The sequence below is a fragment of the Xyrauchen texanus genome, chromosome 11 (genome assembly GCF_025860055.1).
Source record: "Xyrauchen texanus isolate HMW12.3.18 chromosome 11, RBS_HiC_50CHRs, whole genome shotgun sequence".
NCBI lineage: Eukaryota > Metazoa > Chordata > Actinopteri > Cypriniformes > Catostomidae > Xyrauchen > Xyrauchen texanus.
The window spans coordinates 39,528,286-39,544,885 of NC_068286.1; the positions used below are offsets into that span (position 1 = coordinate 39,528,286).

Genomic DNA, 16,600 nt, shown 5'->3' on the forward strand with positions numbered 1-16,600 from the left:
GCAATCCTTGTAATTAATATATTTAGGCAAGCCTAGTTTTTTATGTCTAAACGTCCCCAGAGTGATACAAATAAAAACATATCAATATGAAAGATTTTGCGTTTTTGAACCGTCAAGTGCCCCCTTGTGGAAAGCCTTTGCAATACCGCATCACTCCGTTAGATGGCAATGGAACTCTGCTGAATATTAATGAGCTCGTCTTGTGACCTTGCTTTCTTTTTTTCACAACTGTTCTGTTAGCGCGTTGTGTACGTTTGCGAAGGTCACTCATGGTCATATGGTGAGGCAGATTGCATCGTTACACGCAATATCTGACGGACAAGAGGAGCATTCATTACTTGACGCCAAACCGGTGAGTAACAAACTAGCCACAGTTGCCTTTAATATATGTACGGTGTCGTGTTTTACCACTTTTCTCCGTTTGTGTGTTTGTTTCACTATCGTAACTGTGGATCGCAAGTTAAACTCAACGCAGTCTGTTCTCCATACGATCAAGTAATATAGCCTCTAGTGAATGGACTCTAGTACGGATCTTATGTTATTAAATGCCTTCAACTCAATCCAGTTGTTGTCGAAGAACATCATTTACACGTAACTATAATCAAAAACAACGATATGCTACGCATACATTTTACAGGTATACCTGACATAGACATTTTCATCGATACACAGCCGATAATATATTCTTAATATAATTAATATTATACATATTTTTGAATAAACTGAAATATTATATATGTGGTCATAATAATGAATATTAGCCCACATAATAATACTTAATATTATTTGGCTTTGCCTGTTGGTTTAAAAAAAATAATAATTACACATGAGATTTCCGATCTTTTTTAAAGGTGCACTCTGTATTTTACTCTTAAAGTAAAGCCAAACATCACTTCAGTCTATTACGATGAACTGATGCCAACAGCAAGACATGGGATACTTCATATGCCATTGCCTAAACCTTGGATTTAGGGTAGGCCTCACCAAAATTACCGGCCAGGTTGAACTGCGATGCACCTAACTGATCTCTGCCTGCATCACCTCAGTCTAATGATGAACTACACTCTTGAAATGGAATACATAGACTATCAATTAATTGCCAACAATACCCTTCATCAGCCAGATAACAAGGACAGTTGCATCTATGTGAACTACTGCAGTAAATCCAGGATGGACTTCAAAGACATTAATCATTAATCTTACAGTTCATACAAAATCTTTGTTTAAACACTGACCCTTAACACTTACTTAGTTTAATCATTTTAAACCATGACTTGCACGATACCAAATATTGACATTATATTCCTGATGTTAGCCAGAGGGGAACTGGCCATCACAATGAGTCTGGTTTCTCCTAAGGTTATTTTTCTCCATTAACCAACATCTTAAGGAGTTTTGTGTTCCTTGCCTTTGGCTTGCTCAGTGGGGTTATAAATACAATTATTATTTAATTATTTATTTTTAAACACAATTCACAATAGTATTTTATCAAACTACACAATGATGACACTTAAGCTGCGTTCACACTGCCAGCTACTTTGTCGCCAATGGCTGGCAGTTAGGTTGCTATTGGTGTGTATTGAGTGTCTAAACAGCACTGTTTCTTTACAATTAATATTATTATTAAAATATTAGTATCGCGTGAGCTCTACCATCTTCACTCGTATTGACTGTCGCTCCCAAAATGTGCTCTTCATTTGCATAAAGTTAAACATTTCTCAACTTTGTCAAGTTGCTGGACACGCCCACATCTGGTCGCCAACGGTCGCCTATGCTCGTGTTGCCAGAAGTCGCAAACTCTCATTGAAAATGAATGAGATGAGGTTGTTTTGTCGCTGCGTGCCCCTGGCAGTGTGAACGCAGCTTAAGACATTATACAGTGAGGAAAATAAGTATTTGAACACCCTGCTATTTTGCAAGTTCTCCCACTTGGAAATCATGGAGGGGTCTGAAATTGTCATCGTAGGTGCATGTCCACTGTGAGAGACATAATCTAAAAAAAAAAATGCAGAAATCACAATATATGATTTTTTAACTATTTATTTGTATGAGACAGCTGCAAATAAGTATTTGAACACCTGTCTATCAGCTAGAATTCTGACCCTCAAAGACCTGTTAGTCTGCCTTTAAAATGTCCACCTCCACTCCATTTATTATCCTAAATTAGATGCACCTGTTTGAGGTCGTTAGCTGCATAAAGACACCTGTCCACCCCATACAATCAGTAAGAATCCAACTACTAACATGGCCAAGACCAAAGAGCTGTCCGAAGACACTAGAGACAAAATTGTACACCTCCACAAGGCTGGAAAGGGCTACGGGGAAATTGCCAAGCAGCTTGGTGAAAAAAGGTCCACTGTTGGAGCAATCATTAGAAAATGGAAGAAGCTAAACATGACTGTCAATCTCCCTCGGACTGGGGCTCCATTCAAGATCTCACCTCGTGGGGTCTCAATGATCCTAAGAAAGGTGAGAAATCAGCCCAGAACTACACGGGAGGAGCTGGTCAATGACCTGAAAAGAGCTGGGACCACCGTTTCCAAGGTTACTGTTGGTAATACACTAAGACGTCATGGTTTGAAATCATGCATGGCACGGAAGGTTCCCCTGCTGAAACCAGCACATGTCAAGGCCCGTCTTAAGTTTGCCAATGACCATTTGGATGATCCAGAGGAGTCATGAGAGAAAGTCATGTGGTCAGATGAGACCAAAATAGAACTTTTTGGTCATAATTCCACTAACCGTGTTTGGAGGAAGAAGAATGATGAGTACCATCCCAAGAACACCATCCCTACTGTGAAGCATGGGGGTGGTAGCATCATGCTTTGGGGGTGTTTTTCTGCACATGGGACAGGGCTGACTGCACTGTATTAAGGAGAGGATGACCGGGGCCATGTATTGCGAGATTTTGGGGAACAACCTCCTTCCCTCAGTTAGAGCATTGAAGATGGGTCGAGGCTGGGTCTTCCAACATGACAATGACCCGAAGCACACAGCCAGGATAACCAAGGAGTGGCTCTGTAAGAAGCATATCAAGGTTCTGGCGTGGCCTAACCAGTCTCCAGACCTAAACCCAATAGAGAATCTTTGGAGGGAGCTCAAACTCCGTGTTTCTCAGCGACAGCCCAGAAACCTGACTGATCTAGAGAAGATCTGTGTGGAGGAGTGGGCCAAAATACCTCCTGCAGTGTGTGCAAACCTGGTGAAAAACTACAGGAAACGTTTGACCTCTGTAATTGCAAACAAAGGCTACTGTACCAAATATTAACATTGATTTTCTCAGGTGTTCAAATACTTATTTGCAGCTGTATCATACAAATAAATAGTTGAAAAATCATATATTGTGATTTCTGGATTTTTGTTTTTAGATTATGTCTCTCACAGTGGACATGCACCTACGATGACAATTTCAGACCCCTCCATGATTTCTAAGTGGGAGAACTTGCAAAATAGCAGGGTGTTCAAATACTTATTTTCCTCACTGTAGATATTACAGTTTTTTTTTTCTGTTAATACATGATCCTCTGTAAAGCTGCTTTGAAACAATGTGTGTTGGAAAGGCGTTATACAAATAAAAATTAAAATTACTTGACTTAAAGAAATTAATTGTAATTTTGAAACATTTGTGTAAAATCATGAACACTCACTTAAGATGAAGACTCTCAGTAGCTTTATAAAAGCTGGATTATTTTACATGGAGAGGGTCCCTTCAAGGGGGCTGCCATGTTAGGATCACATGACACCCAAATACTACTTGCTTAATCTCACTAACTGCCCTGGGTAGGGTTGGACCAGCTGTGCGTAAGGTCTTGCGTATGTTTGGACGTAAAGTTCACACTAAGGGCTTAGTGTTGGGGAGTAACAGAATACATGTAACTGGAATACATATTTAAAATACAAAATATATGTAACTGTATTCCACTACAGTTACAATTTAAATCATTGGTAATTAGAATACAGTTACATTCCAAAAATATTTTGATTACTGAAGAGATTACTTTGCATATTATTGTGATTTGTTTCATTTAATATTTAGTCCTTTCAGATGAAAAACATTGGTACATATATGATGCAATCCAAAGTGCATTTGAACAGCGGTGAAACACTTTCTTATGACGTGTTACATTCATACGCGCAGACAGAGAAGAAATAGAAATAAACCTTTTGTAAATTGTCAACTTTACGCTAAGCTAAAATGCTATTTCTAGCCATTTTACTTGCACAAGTTACCAGACACTGCAACACTTTTACCATGAGATAAATGGTTTAGTATGACAAATCACGGAGCCAAACAGTAAAAGTCTTTATTCCACATGTTTAATGGCAGATACACAGGCTGCTCTTCTCGTACATGAGAAAATTAACAAACCATTAGCGTCACAAAACATAAAAGTATAATTAAAGGTCAGGGAGAGCATATTGTTCATCATCCTCCTACACACAGACTGAGCTGAGTAACTCTATAATCACACTGCACAAACATAACGCGAATGGTTAGCATCTTAAAGGTAACCTGCATACTAATAGAATGCATGTAAATACATTCTCTTAATCATTACAGAACGATCATATTTTTCTATCAAGAAAATTCACGTTGGATCATAATTTCTTTTTTCTTGTTAGACCTTTGATATTAGGTCAAAAATCGTATCCTTGATAATTTTTTTTATTGTTTTCCTGTAAAAAATATCTAAAAATCTTTAAAACATTATCAATTTCATTTATCTTGTTTTAGAAACAACACTGCATAAGATATTCAGGTTTTTCAGAGAATGTATTTTTAACATGTGTATTTTGTCTTACTGTACTGGCAGAGATTTTATAGTCAAAACAAGTGAAAAAATCTACCAGTGTTCAAGAAGTAATCCAAAGTGTTTAGAATATGTTACTGACCTTGAGTAATCTTTATGGAATGCGTTACAAATTACATTTTACTGCATGTAATCTGTAGTGGAATACATTTCAAAAGTAACCCTCCCAACCCTGGTAACTACTAGTTAGTTTGTAACTAAGGGGGCTTTCACACTAGCACTTTTGGTGCGCACCCCGGTTCGAATGACGTCAGAGTTCGGTTCGTTTGGATGATGTGAACGCTGTCTTCGAACTCGGGTGCGCACCCGCGTTCGGAAGTGAACCGCTATTGATGACGTATAATGTGGTCGTCAGTCTCACACGCGTCACTTTCAAAATGAGCGGAAAGGGTTTATTTTCGTGCGTGCGTGCGTGTGTGCTTACCTTGAAGAAAAGCGGGATTGACGCACACGCACTGCAAGCAGAGAGATGATTTCTGCTTGCCTTCGCAAAAATTGTCTTCGGCGGCCAGCCCGCTGTCTTTTGAACGATTTCAGTATTTTTGTGGCAGACAGACACAAGTGTGTTTCTGTATCTTGATGTTGAAAACAAAACCAAAGGTTAAAAAAGAACAAATGTGAACCGAGCAAGTCTATTCATTGAATTTTGACGCCTTTTCATTTCGAGGTTATCAAGCAACACGATTACGCACCAGCTGCAGCTTGATGACGCAAGCATACCGCGGTTCGGATACAAATATATAATGTGAACACAGTCCATCGGGGGCAGGGGGGAGGGGGGAGCAATCGAACTCTGGTTCGGAACAGGCAATCGAACCAAGTGTGAAAGCCCCCTAAGTCAGTGCTTAATTTTGGTTGCACCACATATAGATCAATGGTTGTACCACCTGTTGTTCAAGGGGACCTATTATGCAAAATTCACTTTTACATGGTGTATGAACAATAATGTGTGTTGGCAGTGTGTGTACACAACCACCCTATAATGATAATCCACCTGGTCCTTTTTTTTTAATCACCATTAATCATAAGCACTGTCTCAGAGCAAGCTGGTTGCAGATGGTCCCTGCCCACGACTGTTGACGGACACTCCCGACTGACATGTTTGTTTGTGTGTGTTGTTTCGTTGTAGTGCATAGCGAACGTTGTAACAGTATTTGTGTGTGTGTGTGTGTTGCTCATCCATCATTGCAAGACTGCTGAAAAAACTCTCTACAACAAATACATTAATAGGTGCCCTTTAAGGCAAGACTTGACTAGTATGTCGTAAGTTCTCTAAGTGATGCGTAGTCACATAATATGCCGTTTACCTGTACTGATCAGCCTTCAAATTTGACACCGAATTGTTAAAAAGCCATGCATTTTAGTTTGATCTTGTTACGGTTGATGTTCAAACCTTGTTTACTCATGTAAATGTCAGCTGTAATAAATGATATACCCATTAAAAAATTATATGTAATAAAACAAGATTTCATTAAAGATATATTTAACCTATTTAAATTACAATATTTAATAACTGTATCTAAAATGAATAAGGGGCAATAAATACCAATACAACAGGCAGGAAAAATAGACATTTACTTATTTTAATATCCTATATATATTGTGAATGTTTTGAAACTTGACACTAGGTGATGCACCGTTAGAATGGTTTCATGCTGAAGAGCTGCTTAAAAGTGTTTTTTTTTCTCTCTCGTAAATGTTAACGAGTGTAAATGTCAACATTATACTGTATGTCGAAACTGTCACGCAAAATATGAGCTCATTGATGTCATAAAATATCAGTCTGCTTTTTTATTCCAACCGTTACTTCTGGTCGGAGGCTACCGTAAATATTTAGTTTAGTTTAATGGTGCAACGCTCCAATATTTAGTAGTGCGTAAATTGTGACTTGCTGTCCATTTACGCCGCAACTAGGCTAAATTGTATCTTACATATAACTGGTGCAACTGGCCCCTGGACACTTTCACTCATGGGTGAATTAAGACTAGCAAGGGCCATGGGCCAATTTTCTTTTTGTCTACACCCCACCCTACTTGAGGTAAATCATGCAGGTCATGTTTGGACAACTAAAAACTTAATGCAATTTTTTCATAGTTCAAGTTAAATGTTAGAGTTAAGGTTACCTTACCCTTACAGTACCACATTAACCCTTTAGAATCACTTTGATTTACCACTACAGCTCTGAAAATGGTTTTGCTTTAATTCAAATGGAGCGCTAAGTTCCCCTCACACTGTTTTTGTTGAAGCTATTTTTGATCTGTGACTTTTAAACATGACCCCAAACTTTTAGTTGAAAACAGAAAGCAATGGAGGGATTGTTAGATGCAGCATTGATTTCATTTCTGTGATATTAGTACAGGATGTTACTATCTGTAATTGAACATTCTCTTGTGCATATTTTGGCCATTAGGTTGGCCATTATTTCCATTCTGCAGAGCAGTATACAAACCACATAAACTCTGAGGTATATTAGCACAGTTGCTTCCTCAAATATTGGATAATGTCACTTCCCTTACAAAAAAGGTACAGTGATGGTGTCAGATAATACCAATGTACTTTAAGATTACAATATAGGGTACCTAAACCAATTAATTCCCATGATGTTTCGTGGTTACTGGATAAGAATTTATTTATTTTTCATAATTTTATAGAGATTGCATTTAACAATCTCTAGCCTATGAAAAAATGTAGAGTTGAGCAACTACAAGCATTTAAATGCTTTATAGTCACTCACAATTTAAAAATTCCTAGATATTTTCAGGTTTTCCATGGCAATGGATAGGATTCTATCATACTACATGTACAAAACAACTATGTCAGTACCTTAGTATCAACCAATATAATGTAATAATGCATTTATTAATATGTTGACCATGGACCACGATCATGTTAGGATGATAACCTAGTAATATCAAAAGTGCTTGTAGCCAACTTTAGCTTCAGATTGTTATGATGATACAAGCCAATCATTTTGTAACATAAGTAGTTACAACATAAGTGGCTTCCTGAATGCCATGCAGCACAAGTTAGAGTCACTTACGATTAAAGAATTTCACCATCTAGGAAATGTTAAATGTGTTATCATTAAAAAAAAAATGTGGTTTGTTGGTCAAGAGAGTGTGCACATGTCTTTGTGCTGTTAACAATGTTAGTAGGTTAGAAGTATAGTGTGGCTGTATGACGTGCATAAAAGCACATGTGATGAAATGGTTGCATTATGTACACTTTAATAACCGCCTAATCTGCGGGTGTCCATATGGTCTCTGACGTATCAAAACTGTAATCTCAGTCTTTTAAGAGCAGTTTAACACACACACACACACAGCCAGTAGGGAATTGGTGTTGGAAACACCACTCATATAATCTCGCAGCATACACAAAATAAATCTGTATCTAAAGTCATGGAAGTTGTTGGTAAGATAAGCAAATTTTTCTTTCTTTGTTATAAAGTTTGTAACTCTTGAATAATTGGTTAAGGTATTGTTTATTGATATTGATTCTTACAGCAACTCCTAATGTGTTTGAAGGACTTAGGATAAACTCATTATTTTGTGATAAAAAGTGAATATTTTTAGATTTGTATAGTTGTGTTGTAACCCAGTGAAATGTATTGTTTAAAGTAGTAACCATTGTAAGGGCTGACCTGAAAGCAGGTTTGCTTTTGCTCTTAAGTTAGTCATTGATATTTTCAGATACCAGCCTGATCTCGCAGTGAAATCAAACAAGGTTGGTCTGTGCTTAATGAAATTCGAAACACTGCCTCCTGTGGCCAAAAGCGGTAACTGTTGTTAGGCATATGGGCACGTGTGAGCTAAATATTTCACGTGAAATGCCTGAAAGGGGTGGCAAAATCAAGTTGTGAAGTGAGTTGTTTTCAGCTGTAAAACAGTAAAGAGGAATGCCTATTTTATAAATGGTACCCCCCATCCAAAAACCAAAACCTAAACATAAGTGGAGTAAAAATGTAAAGTTAGTGAGAAAAATGCTACCTCCATATCGTGGTAATCACTGATTATGCAAATGCAATTACTTCCTGGTTTTAACGTGGGATCCGAACCGGGGTCTGCCACACTGTTGATTCAATGTGTATCTGGTTTTGCCACAGGAGAAGGTAACCTTTTGAGAGTCGATGCAAAAATGTCTGATTGTAGATGGTGTTTGTCGATTAGTCGCCATAATTTGGCCGAAACTAGGGTACCGGAACTCTCTGAAACAACATGCTGACTTCCTGTCTGATCATGTTTCCCCAGACATTAATTTAGCAATAGAAAGCAGCAAAAAGTCTCAGTGATCTATGCAGCTGAGAAGCAATTGTCAAAAGCTAATCAATGACTGTTGGGTTGAATAATTAATACTTTAAGGCCAAGATAGTCATACCAGAGACCTCTAGACCCACAGACCTCTGGTCTAACCAACCATGGCATTCTTTTGAATTGAAAGAAAGTCTGCACTTGTGAAATGGTATGTTACTGAGACCTGAAGATCAACTAAGCTATTACATGCATGAGCGCCTCTCAGCTCAGAGTGTGACGTGTTTTTAACTAGTCCTATCTGATCGGTGCTGCTTGGTGCTCTCAACTTTACATAGATTAACCGTTTGTTTGCATGCCCTATTTGAAGAGGACAGAACACAGGAAAGATTCAAGTAAAGTGGAATTAGATGGCAAAGCCTAAGTTAGCCCAGAGTCTGAGTTCAGCACGACTGCTCAGTGTAAAGGTATGTTCACTTTGACAGCAATTTACTGTTAGCGACTAAACAATCAGTTGGCTTTTTTTTTTCAATGAGAGCTGCCGATTTGAGCTGACATTGGCGAACAGAGTTTATCTACATACAATTGAGCAGTGACCATATGTGGTGACTACCAATGGTAGTGAAAATAGTGGAACTCACATGACCATCTCCTGATCTAGTCATATTCTAGATATGATATACTCCAGATATGATGTTTGCAATTCCCCACTAAGTGGCAGTCGAAGCAAACTTGCAATTCATTTTTTAAACTTTGTACTCGTTGTTTTGATTGTAATACATCACTTCCAGTCGGATGGTCGAATACTATCTAGTCACGCAAGTTGAAATAATTTAACAGCAAACTTTTTTATTTGCAAAAAAAAGGCAGTAATATGATTTTTGTGAGGATATGCCTCTTAGGGTTCCTGAGTGATCCTAATGTGCCAGCTTGTTTGTTTTAGCATGTTCCATGGGCAGCAGCACTAGCAGTCTGTACAGTGCTCTGGCCAAGACCATCAGCAGCCCTGCTCTCCCTCATCCCCACGAATCCGGATACAATCCAGATAATTGCCTGGATCAAGATCAGCACCCGGTGGATCCTTTGGAGCTGTTGCGAGAATGCAAAGAGGTTCTGAAAAACCGGCCAGCCCGGCTGCACAGGGCTTTTGTTCAGACTGGGCAAGATGACTCCAGGCAGACAGCAATCAGAGTAATGCAGTGGAATGTTCTAGCACAAGGTATAAACATGACTCTGTATACATCACTAAACCCAACCTAAAAACCCTTAATATGACTCATGCTTAAATTAATAGTTCACCTTAATATAAAAATTCTGTTGTAATTTACTCACCCTCATATCATTCCAAACCAGTATGACTATGCCAAAAAAAGGAAAGATTTTTAATGAGTATTCCAGTACGCCTGTTGAACACAATAAGAGCCTGCCTAATTTTCTTTTTAGTCGTATTGGCTCCTGAAGTATTTTTCCTGCTAATTCTTTCCATAGAGATTACATAAAATCCTTCATAAAAGAGTTCTAAGCCATGAACCAAACCAGCCAGCTCTGAGGTTAATCAAAACAAACTTTGATATGAAGCAAAAAAGTACAGTATTTGAAAATCTGACAATAAAGCAAAGGTACAAGCCTGTGTACTTTACGTCTTTCATGAGGGCATTAATTGCAATCCCATGAAGCATTGTAACTGATGTTATCAAGTTCAAAACGATGTGAAAAAAATAAAACAATTGATTTAAAGTTGTTAAATACAAGTATTGAAAAAATATATTGTAATTGTGTTGCAAATTATTCAGATATATACAAATATAGATGTAGTTTGAGAGTGTAGGGAGACTGACTCTATTGCGTCATTCATGGTGCTTCATGAAAGTGAGAGCTTCTGGCTCTTATGCCATGTTTTTTTTTTACCTTGATTCTCTTGATTGGTGGGTATTTGTTCCTAAACTATATGGGTAGTGTAGTTCTTAATCAGGAATTCCACTATTACATGCCATTTTTACACATTTGAAATAACATGAAATCAAGGCTTCAACAGAAGCATATACCATCATTTATACAATCTTGGTGATCACAGTAGGTATTTTCTTTAATGTTTCATTAAACTGTTAAAAATCAATTAGTCTGTAATTTTTCCTCCGGAACCAGACTGTTGCACTCGATTACAGTTGATTGTGACTGACCTCATAGCTTAAAGGGATAGTTAACCCAAAGATTTAAATTCTCAACATTTACTCACCCTCATGCCATCCCAGATGTGTATGACTTTCTTTCTTCAGCAGAACACAAAGATTTTTAGAAGTATATCTCTGCTCTGTAGGTCCATACAATGCAAGTGAATGGTGACCAGACCTATGTGGCTCCAAAAATCACAAAGGAAACAGAAGTAATAGGATGCGATATAATAGGTGTGGGTGTGAGAAACAAATAAAAAATTAAGTCCTTTTTTCTAAATCTCAATTTTCACTTTTACATCTGAAAGTCACATGTGGTGCCTGTTAAGTTTCACTTTCACATCTAAAAGTGAAAGTTAAAGTGTAGATTTTAAGTAAAAAAGGGACTTAAATATTGTCCTGTTTCTCACCCACACCTATTCTATTGTTTCTGAAGATATGGATTTAACCACTGGAGTCGTATGGATTACTTTTTGTTTCCTTTATGTGATTTTTGGAGCTACAAATGTCTGATCACCATTCACTTGCATTGTATGGACCTACAGAGCTAAGATATTTTTCTAAACCGCTTTGTGTTTTGCTTAAGAAAGAAAGTCATACACATCTTGGAAGGCATGAGGGTGAGTAAATGATAAGATAATTTAAATCTTTGGGTGAACTATCCCTTTAAGTAATTTTTCAATGAAAAATCCTGACCTCTGTTGCACATTAATGAGTTCATGAGAGAAGCTCACTCACAGTGCCATACATGATCACACAATTACTTGTGTGGTTTTTGGTGTTAAACAATACAAGTTCTCCCGTGAACCTTCGAGTCACTGTGAATGAGCTTCTCTCATCTTACAAATTAGCAAGATTAGTTCAAGATTTTATAATGTTCAAGATCTTCAGCATTGCTTCAATTGGGAAGAATTATGGAAATAATTATAGATTAAATAAAACTTTCTCCAACTTCTCTCCATACCTCCATCTGTCTCTTTGTAGCATTAGGTGAAGGCATGGACAATTTTGTGCAGTGCCCCATGGATGCTCTGAACTGGGCTGAAAGGAAGTATTTGATCTTGGAGGAGATCCTAATGTACAGACCTGACATCCTGTGCCTACAGGAAGTTGATCACTACTTTGACATGTTTCAGCCTGTTCTGGCTAGCTTGGGTTACCAGAGCAGCTTTTTCCCAAAACCATGGTCCCCGTGTCTGGATGTCGAGAACAACAATGGCCCTGATGGCTGTGCTCTGTTCTTCAACTGCAAACGCTTCCAATTAATAAACACAACGCACCTACGATTGTCTGCTATGATGCTAAAGACCAATCAGGTTGCAGTCATTACTACACTGCGTTGCAGAGCAACAGGACAGGCGTTCTGTGTTGCATCAACGCATCTGAAGGCAAGGAGTGGTTGGGAGGTTCTACGCAGTGCACAAGGATCAGATCTGTTGCGGAACTTGCGGAACATTGTGCAGAAAGTAGAGACGGAGAAAAATGCAGAGACTGACCTTCCTCTGATAGTATGCGGCGATTTTAATGCTGAGCCATCGGAGGACGTCTATAGAAATTTTGCAACATCTAGTCTTGGACTGGACAGTGCATACAAACGTATGAGTACGGATGGAAAAACTGAGCCGCTTTACACAACGTGGAAGATCCGTCCTAGTGGGGAGACTTGCCACACACTGGATTATGTGTGGTATTCACATAGAGCATTTAATGTTAATGCTGTACTGGACTTTCCTACAGCCGAACAAATTGGCCCAAACAGGCTGCCTTCTTATAACTACCCCTCAGATCACCTCTCGCTTGTCTGTGACTTTAACTTCAAGGATCTACCGCTTGCTTCCCAATAATCGGAGATGAACTGGTAATCTCGCAAGATATTTACCACAAGTTAAGACTTGTGTTGGCACAAGATTTCTAAATACTCTTTTGGTTGTTTCATGAATAATTAATGATTCAATTTGGACATCCTCACAGGAATGTTCCGGATGCAATAGAAGTTACAGCATCTGTGGCCTGCTGATCCACAGAAAACCTTATTCATTAATCTCTAAATCTGCAAGATCAAACAAAAAACACTTGGGGCATGCACTATGCACTATGCACTATGCACTATGGGGGCAAGGTACCACACTGGAATGAATGTTAAAGTAGACTTACAGTTTTGAAAGTATAACCACATGACTGAAACATTGAGATTTTAACATGACAAGTTTGCTAGGGGCAATATCTTTGCCCCTAGATTTCTGTTGAAGGTGCATTACTGTAAACATTAATATTTTTGGTTTTTGGACAAGTCAAATTATTTTCTAGGGCTATGGAATGATGTTTGACACTTAAGTTGTTTTATTAAATGTAATATAAATAATAATATAGATGTTTCTGTTATTTCCAGACTGTTAAAAAAATAAAGTACTTTTGAGAAGGTGTCATGATCTGAAAACAGGTATTTAAGTATAAATTGTGTCTCATGCATTTAGGCAGAAAGTTTTTTTTTTTTTTTTCTTGAAACAATGATGCAGTACTAATTAATTTATGAATAATTTCCTATGTTCACAATACTCAAAATTATGTTATTTCATGGCTAGTTTAACCAGAGTCTAAATTATCAATAATTACAGGTAGTTAATATGAATGCCAAGAACTAAATCTGGTCTCCTGAGCTTCTCTTTTGAATAAAGCCCTCCACTATCCACTTCAAGAAGGCTATCAATAGCATAATAAATGCGATCATTAGCCCTAGCTTATACATAGACCCACCAATCCCCCCTTTTAAACTCATTGTGTAGGCCTTCCTACAGCCGAAGAAGTTCTCTGCTCTGCTCTAACAAACTTGATTAATTTTTAGGATTGTCCACCTCTGCTATAGAGATTCTGCAACACTGCCATTATACTTTGAAGTATAAAACACGTTCTAAGAACTAACCCACTATTCCAATACACATTGAAAATATTATATTAGGCTTCCGGTTTGAGCGATAGCAAGCTGGCAGTGTGAGAACGAGTTGCTCCCAACATAGTGACGAAAAGGGCCTAAACGAATAGTATTACTCAATTTTCTTTTCTTTAATTGACTCGGAACATTCTTAGACCATGACAAAAGACAGACAAAATAAAGGTAAGAAGACTGTACAGAACACTGATAGCGCCTCTGTGGCTAATGATGCCGAATCGCTAGCTAATCATAGCAAGGAAGAAGTGGACATGGAAGTTTTGACTTGAAGACGATTCAGGGGGAAAAAGGTTTCCGTCAAGACAACATGAGCTCAAAGAGGGCATCAACGGGGAAAAAAAACTCGATGGATGAGGTGATGACGGCGATGATAAAACTTCACGGCCAACTCAAAGCAAGGCTAATCGATCAGGAAGGGCGTGACAGGTGCAACAACATAAGAATCTACTCCATACCCGAAGGATCTGAGAAAAGAACAGAAAATGTACAACTCCCTACAGACATGAATCTGCAGATAGAGAGCTTCAACAGAGCTCTTACTCCTCTACCATCTCCTGAATCAGCACCGCGGTTTATCATTGTGAGATTTCTAGACTATAGAACAAAATAATTAATCTATAAAACTGCGTGGCAAAACAAATAAACTTCATCATGATCATGACTATGCATCAGGAGTCTTAAAAAAGAGAAGATAATACGCAGAAGTAAAGAAGGTCTTAAAAGAAAAGGGGTTACGCTTCCAAGCTCACTTTCCTGCTAGATGCAGGAAATGTATGGAGCCAGAAATATGACAAAACAATTTGAATTGTGTAAATCTGAATTATAGACTTTTGAATTTGAATTATAAGTGTGATTTTGGCAATTTAATATTACGTTGTATTTTAACTAGATTTGAATTTTTTAAACTCCAATCCTGGACATTTCATATTTAACCAAATTTAATTATTTATTTTTTATGACATAATTTTATAAATGTATTTTCAAACTGCACATTTTTTGTTCTTAATTCTTACACTATAAATATTCTGTTTTAAAAAATACAACTTCAAGTTTTCAAGATGAAGAAGAAATTCAATTGAATTTCACCAAATTCAATATTCAAAAATTGTATATATTCAGATCTACAGAAAGGTCAGAGATCAAGCTTCCGTGTTCCACAGGGAAGTGTAGAGGGTCTCGGAAATGTCGAACGGAGCATTTTGGCCAATTACAGGTCGAGGTGCAATAATTCTCTGGCGCTAGAGTGATTCAAAAGGTCGCCATTCTGACCATGAAGTGGTTCTTAAACTTGTATGATTTATATTTTTATGGTTAGCACGTTAGCACATTCTCAGCACACGTGACATTTATCCAAGCGGTCTCTGGTATTTGTTTTAGTATAAATTATATTTAGTATGAAAGTATGCGTAAGAGTAAGCATAACATTTAACTCAATAATGAATCCACATCAGATCCAAGTTGGATGTTATTTCAAACACTTGTTGGTGTTTGTAAGTGTGTTTTGAGCTCAAGACATGAACATCACAAATTATCGTTCAGATGTGTGTGATTTAGCAGGAGTGATTACATTATACGATTAATTTCATGCAAATTGTAGGCGTATTGTAAGGCATTTAATGGCTAATTTACACACCGATCTCCAACAAACGTTACAAACACAGGCTGACTGTTATTCTCGCACGTGCACATCCCTAAAAATAAAAAAATAAACAATTCAATTTGGTTAAATTTGAAATGTCCAGGATTGGAGTTTAAAAAATTCTAATTAAAACCTATTTAAAATACAACGTAATATTAAATTTGTCAAAATCACACTTATAATTCAAATTTAAAAGTCTAATTCAGATTTACACATTTCAAATTCAAATTGTTTTGTCGTATTTCTGGCTCCATACATACGAAGACGGTGTAAGCATATACTGTACAATTCTACTATAGAAGCGACGCGAGACATGGCTGAGAGGGGACTACCTGTTGCCGTAGTGAAGCAGCCAGAGACACTGATGGAGAAGATCCAGAGGATGACGTGGTCTACGAGCGATCGAAGAGGAAGAAGCAGCAGTAGTAAAAGAAGAGAACGTAGGAGACGGACAGACAAGTCCGTTTTAGAGAAACTTCAGCTATTCAGACGCGAATCCGCGGAGGATGATTCATTTCATGGCTGGAACGCAGTTAGTGTTTTTTTTTTTTTTAGATTCACTGAATTTCTTTACATTAATATGTCTGTTAAATTGAGATGGAGGGATTGGGAGCACTGCGAAACTCATTTGCCAGAAGGGATGAGTGACTATCACGGTAAGGTGATCTTGGAGGGCCCTCTTGTGGTGAAAAGAGGGATATTCTCCTTAAAACTGACTTTCCCAAACACAGTAAGGGTTACTTTTAGAACCTCAATTCTGGAAGTCTTAAAAGTTTGGATTC

At 37.8% G+C, this 16,600-nt stretch overlaps 1 protein-coding gene across 3 annotated transcripts; it reads left to right on the forward strand.

Annotated features, from left to right (window-relative positions):
• The first annotated feature begins 228 nt into the window (after window positions 1-228).
• noctb (nocturnin b) lies at window positions 229-13,659 on the forward strand. Of its 3 annotated transcripts, XM_052137581.1 has the most exons (4): window positions 8,148-8,225; window positions 10,005-10,280; window positions 12,217-13,090; window positions 13,204-13,659. In XM_052137581.1, exons 1-3 carry the CDS (start codon window positions 8,213-8,215, stop codon window positions 13,074-13,076), a joined length of 1,149 nt encoding a protein of 382 aa, XP_051993541.1. In that variant the 5' UTR covers window positions 8,148-8,212; the 3' UTR covers window positions 13,077-13,090; window positions 13,204-13,659. The 3 variants fall into 3 exon arrangements, with proteins under 3 accessions (XP_051993542.1, XP_051993541.1, XP_051993540.1); XM_052137582.1 differs by lacking the exon at window positions 8,148-8,225 and adding an exon at window positions 229-352 and having other exon boundaries at window positions 12,217-13,659; XM_052137580.1 differs by having other exon boundaries at window positions 12,217-13,659.
• Window positions 13,660-16,600: the final 2,941 nt, after the last annotated feature.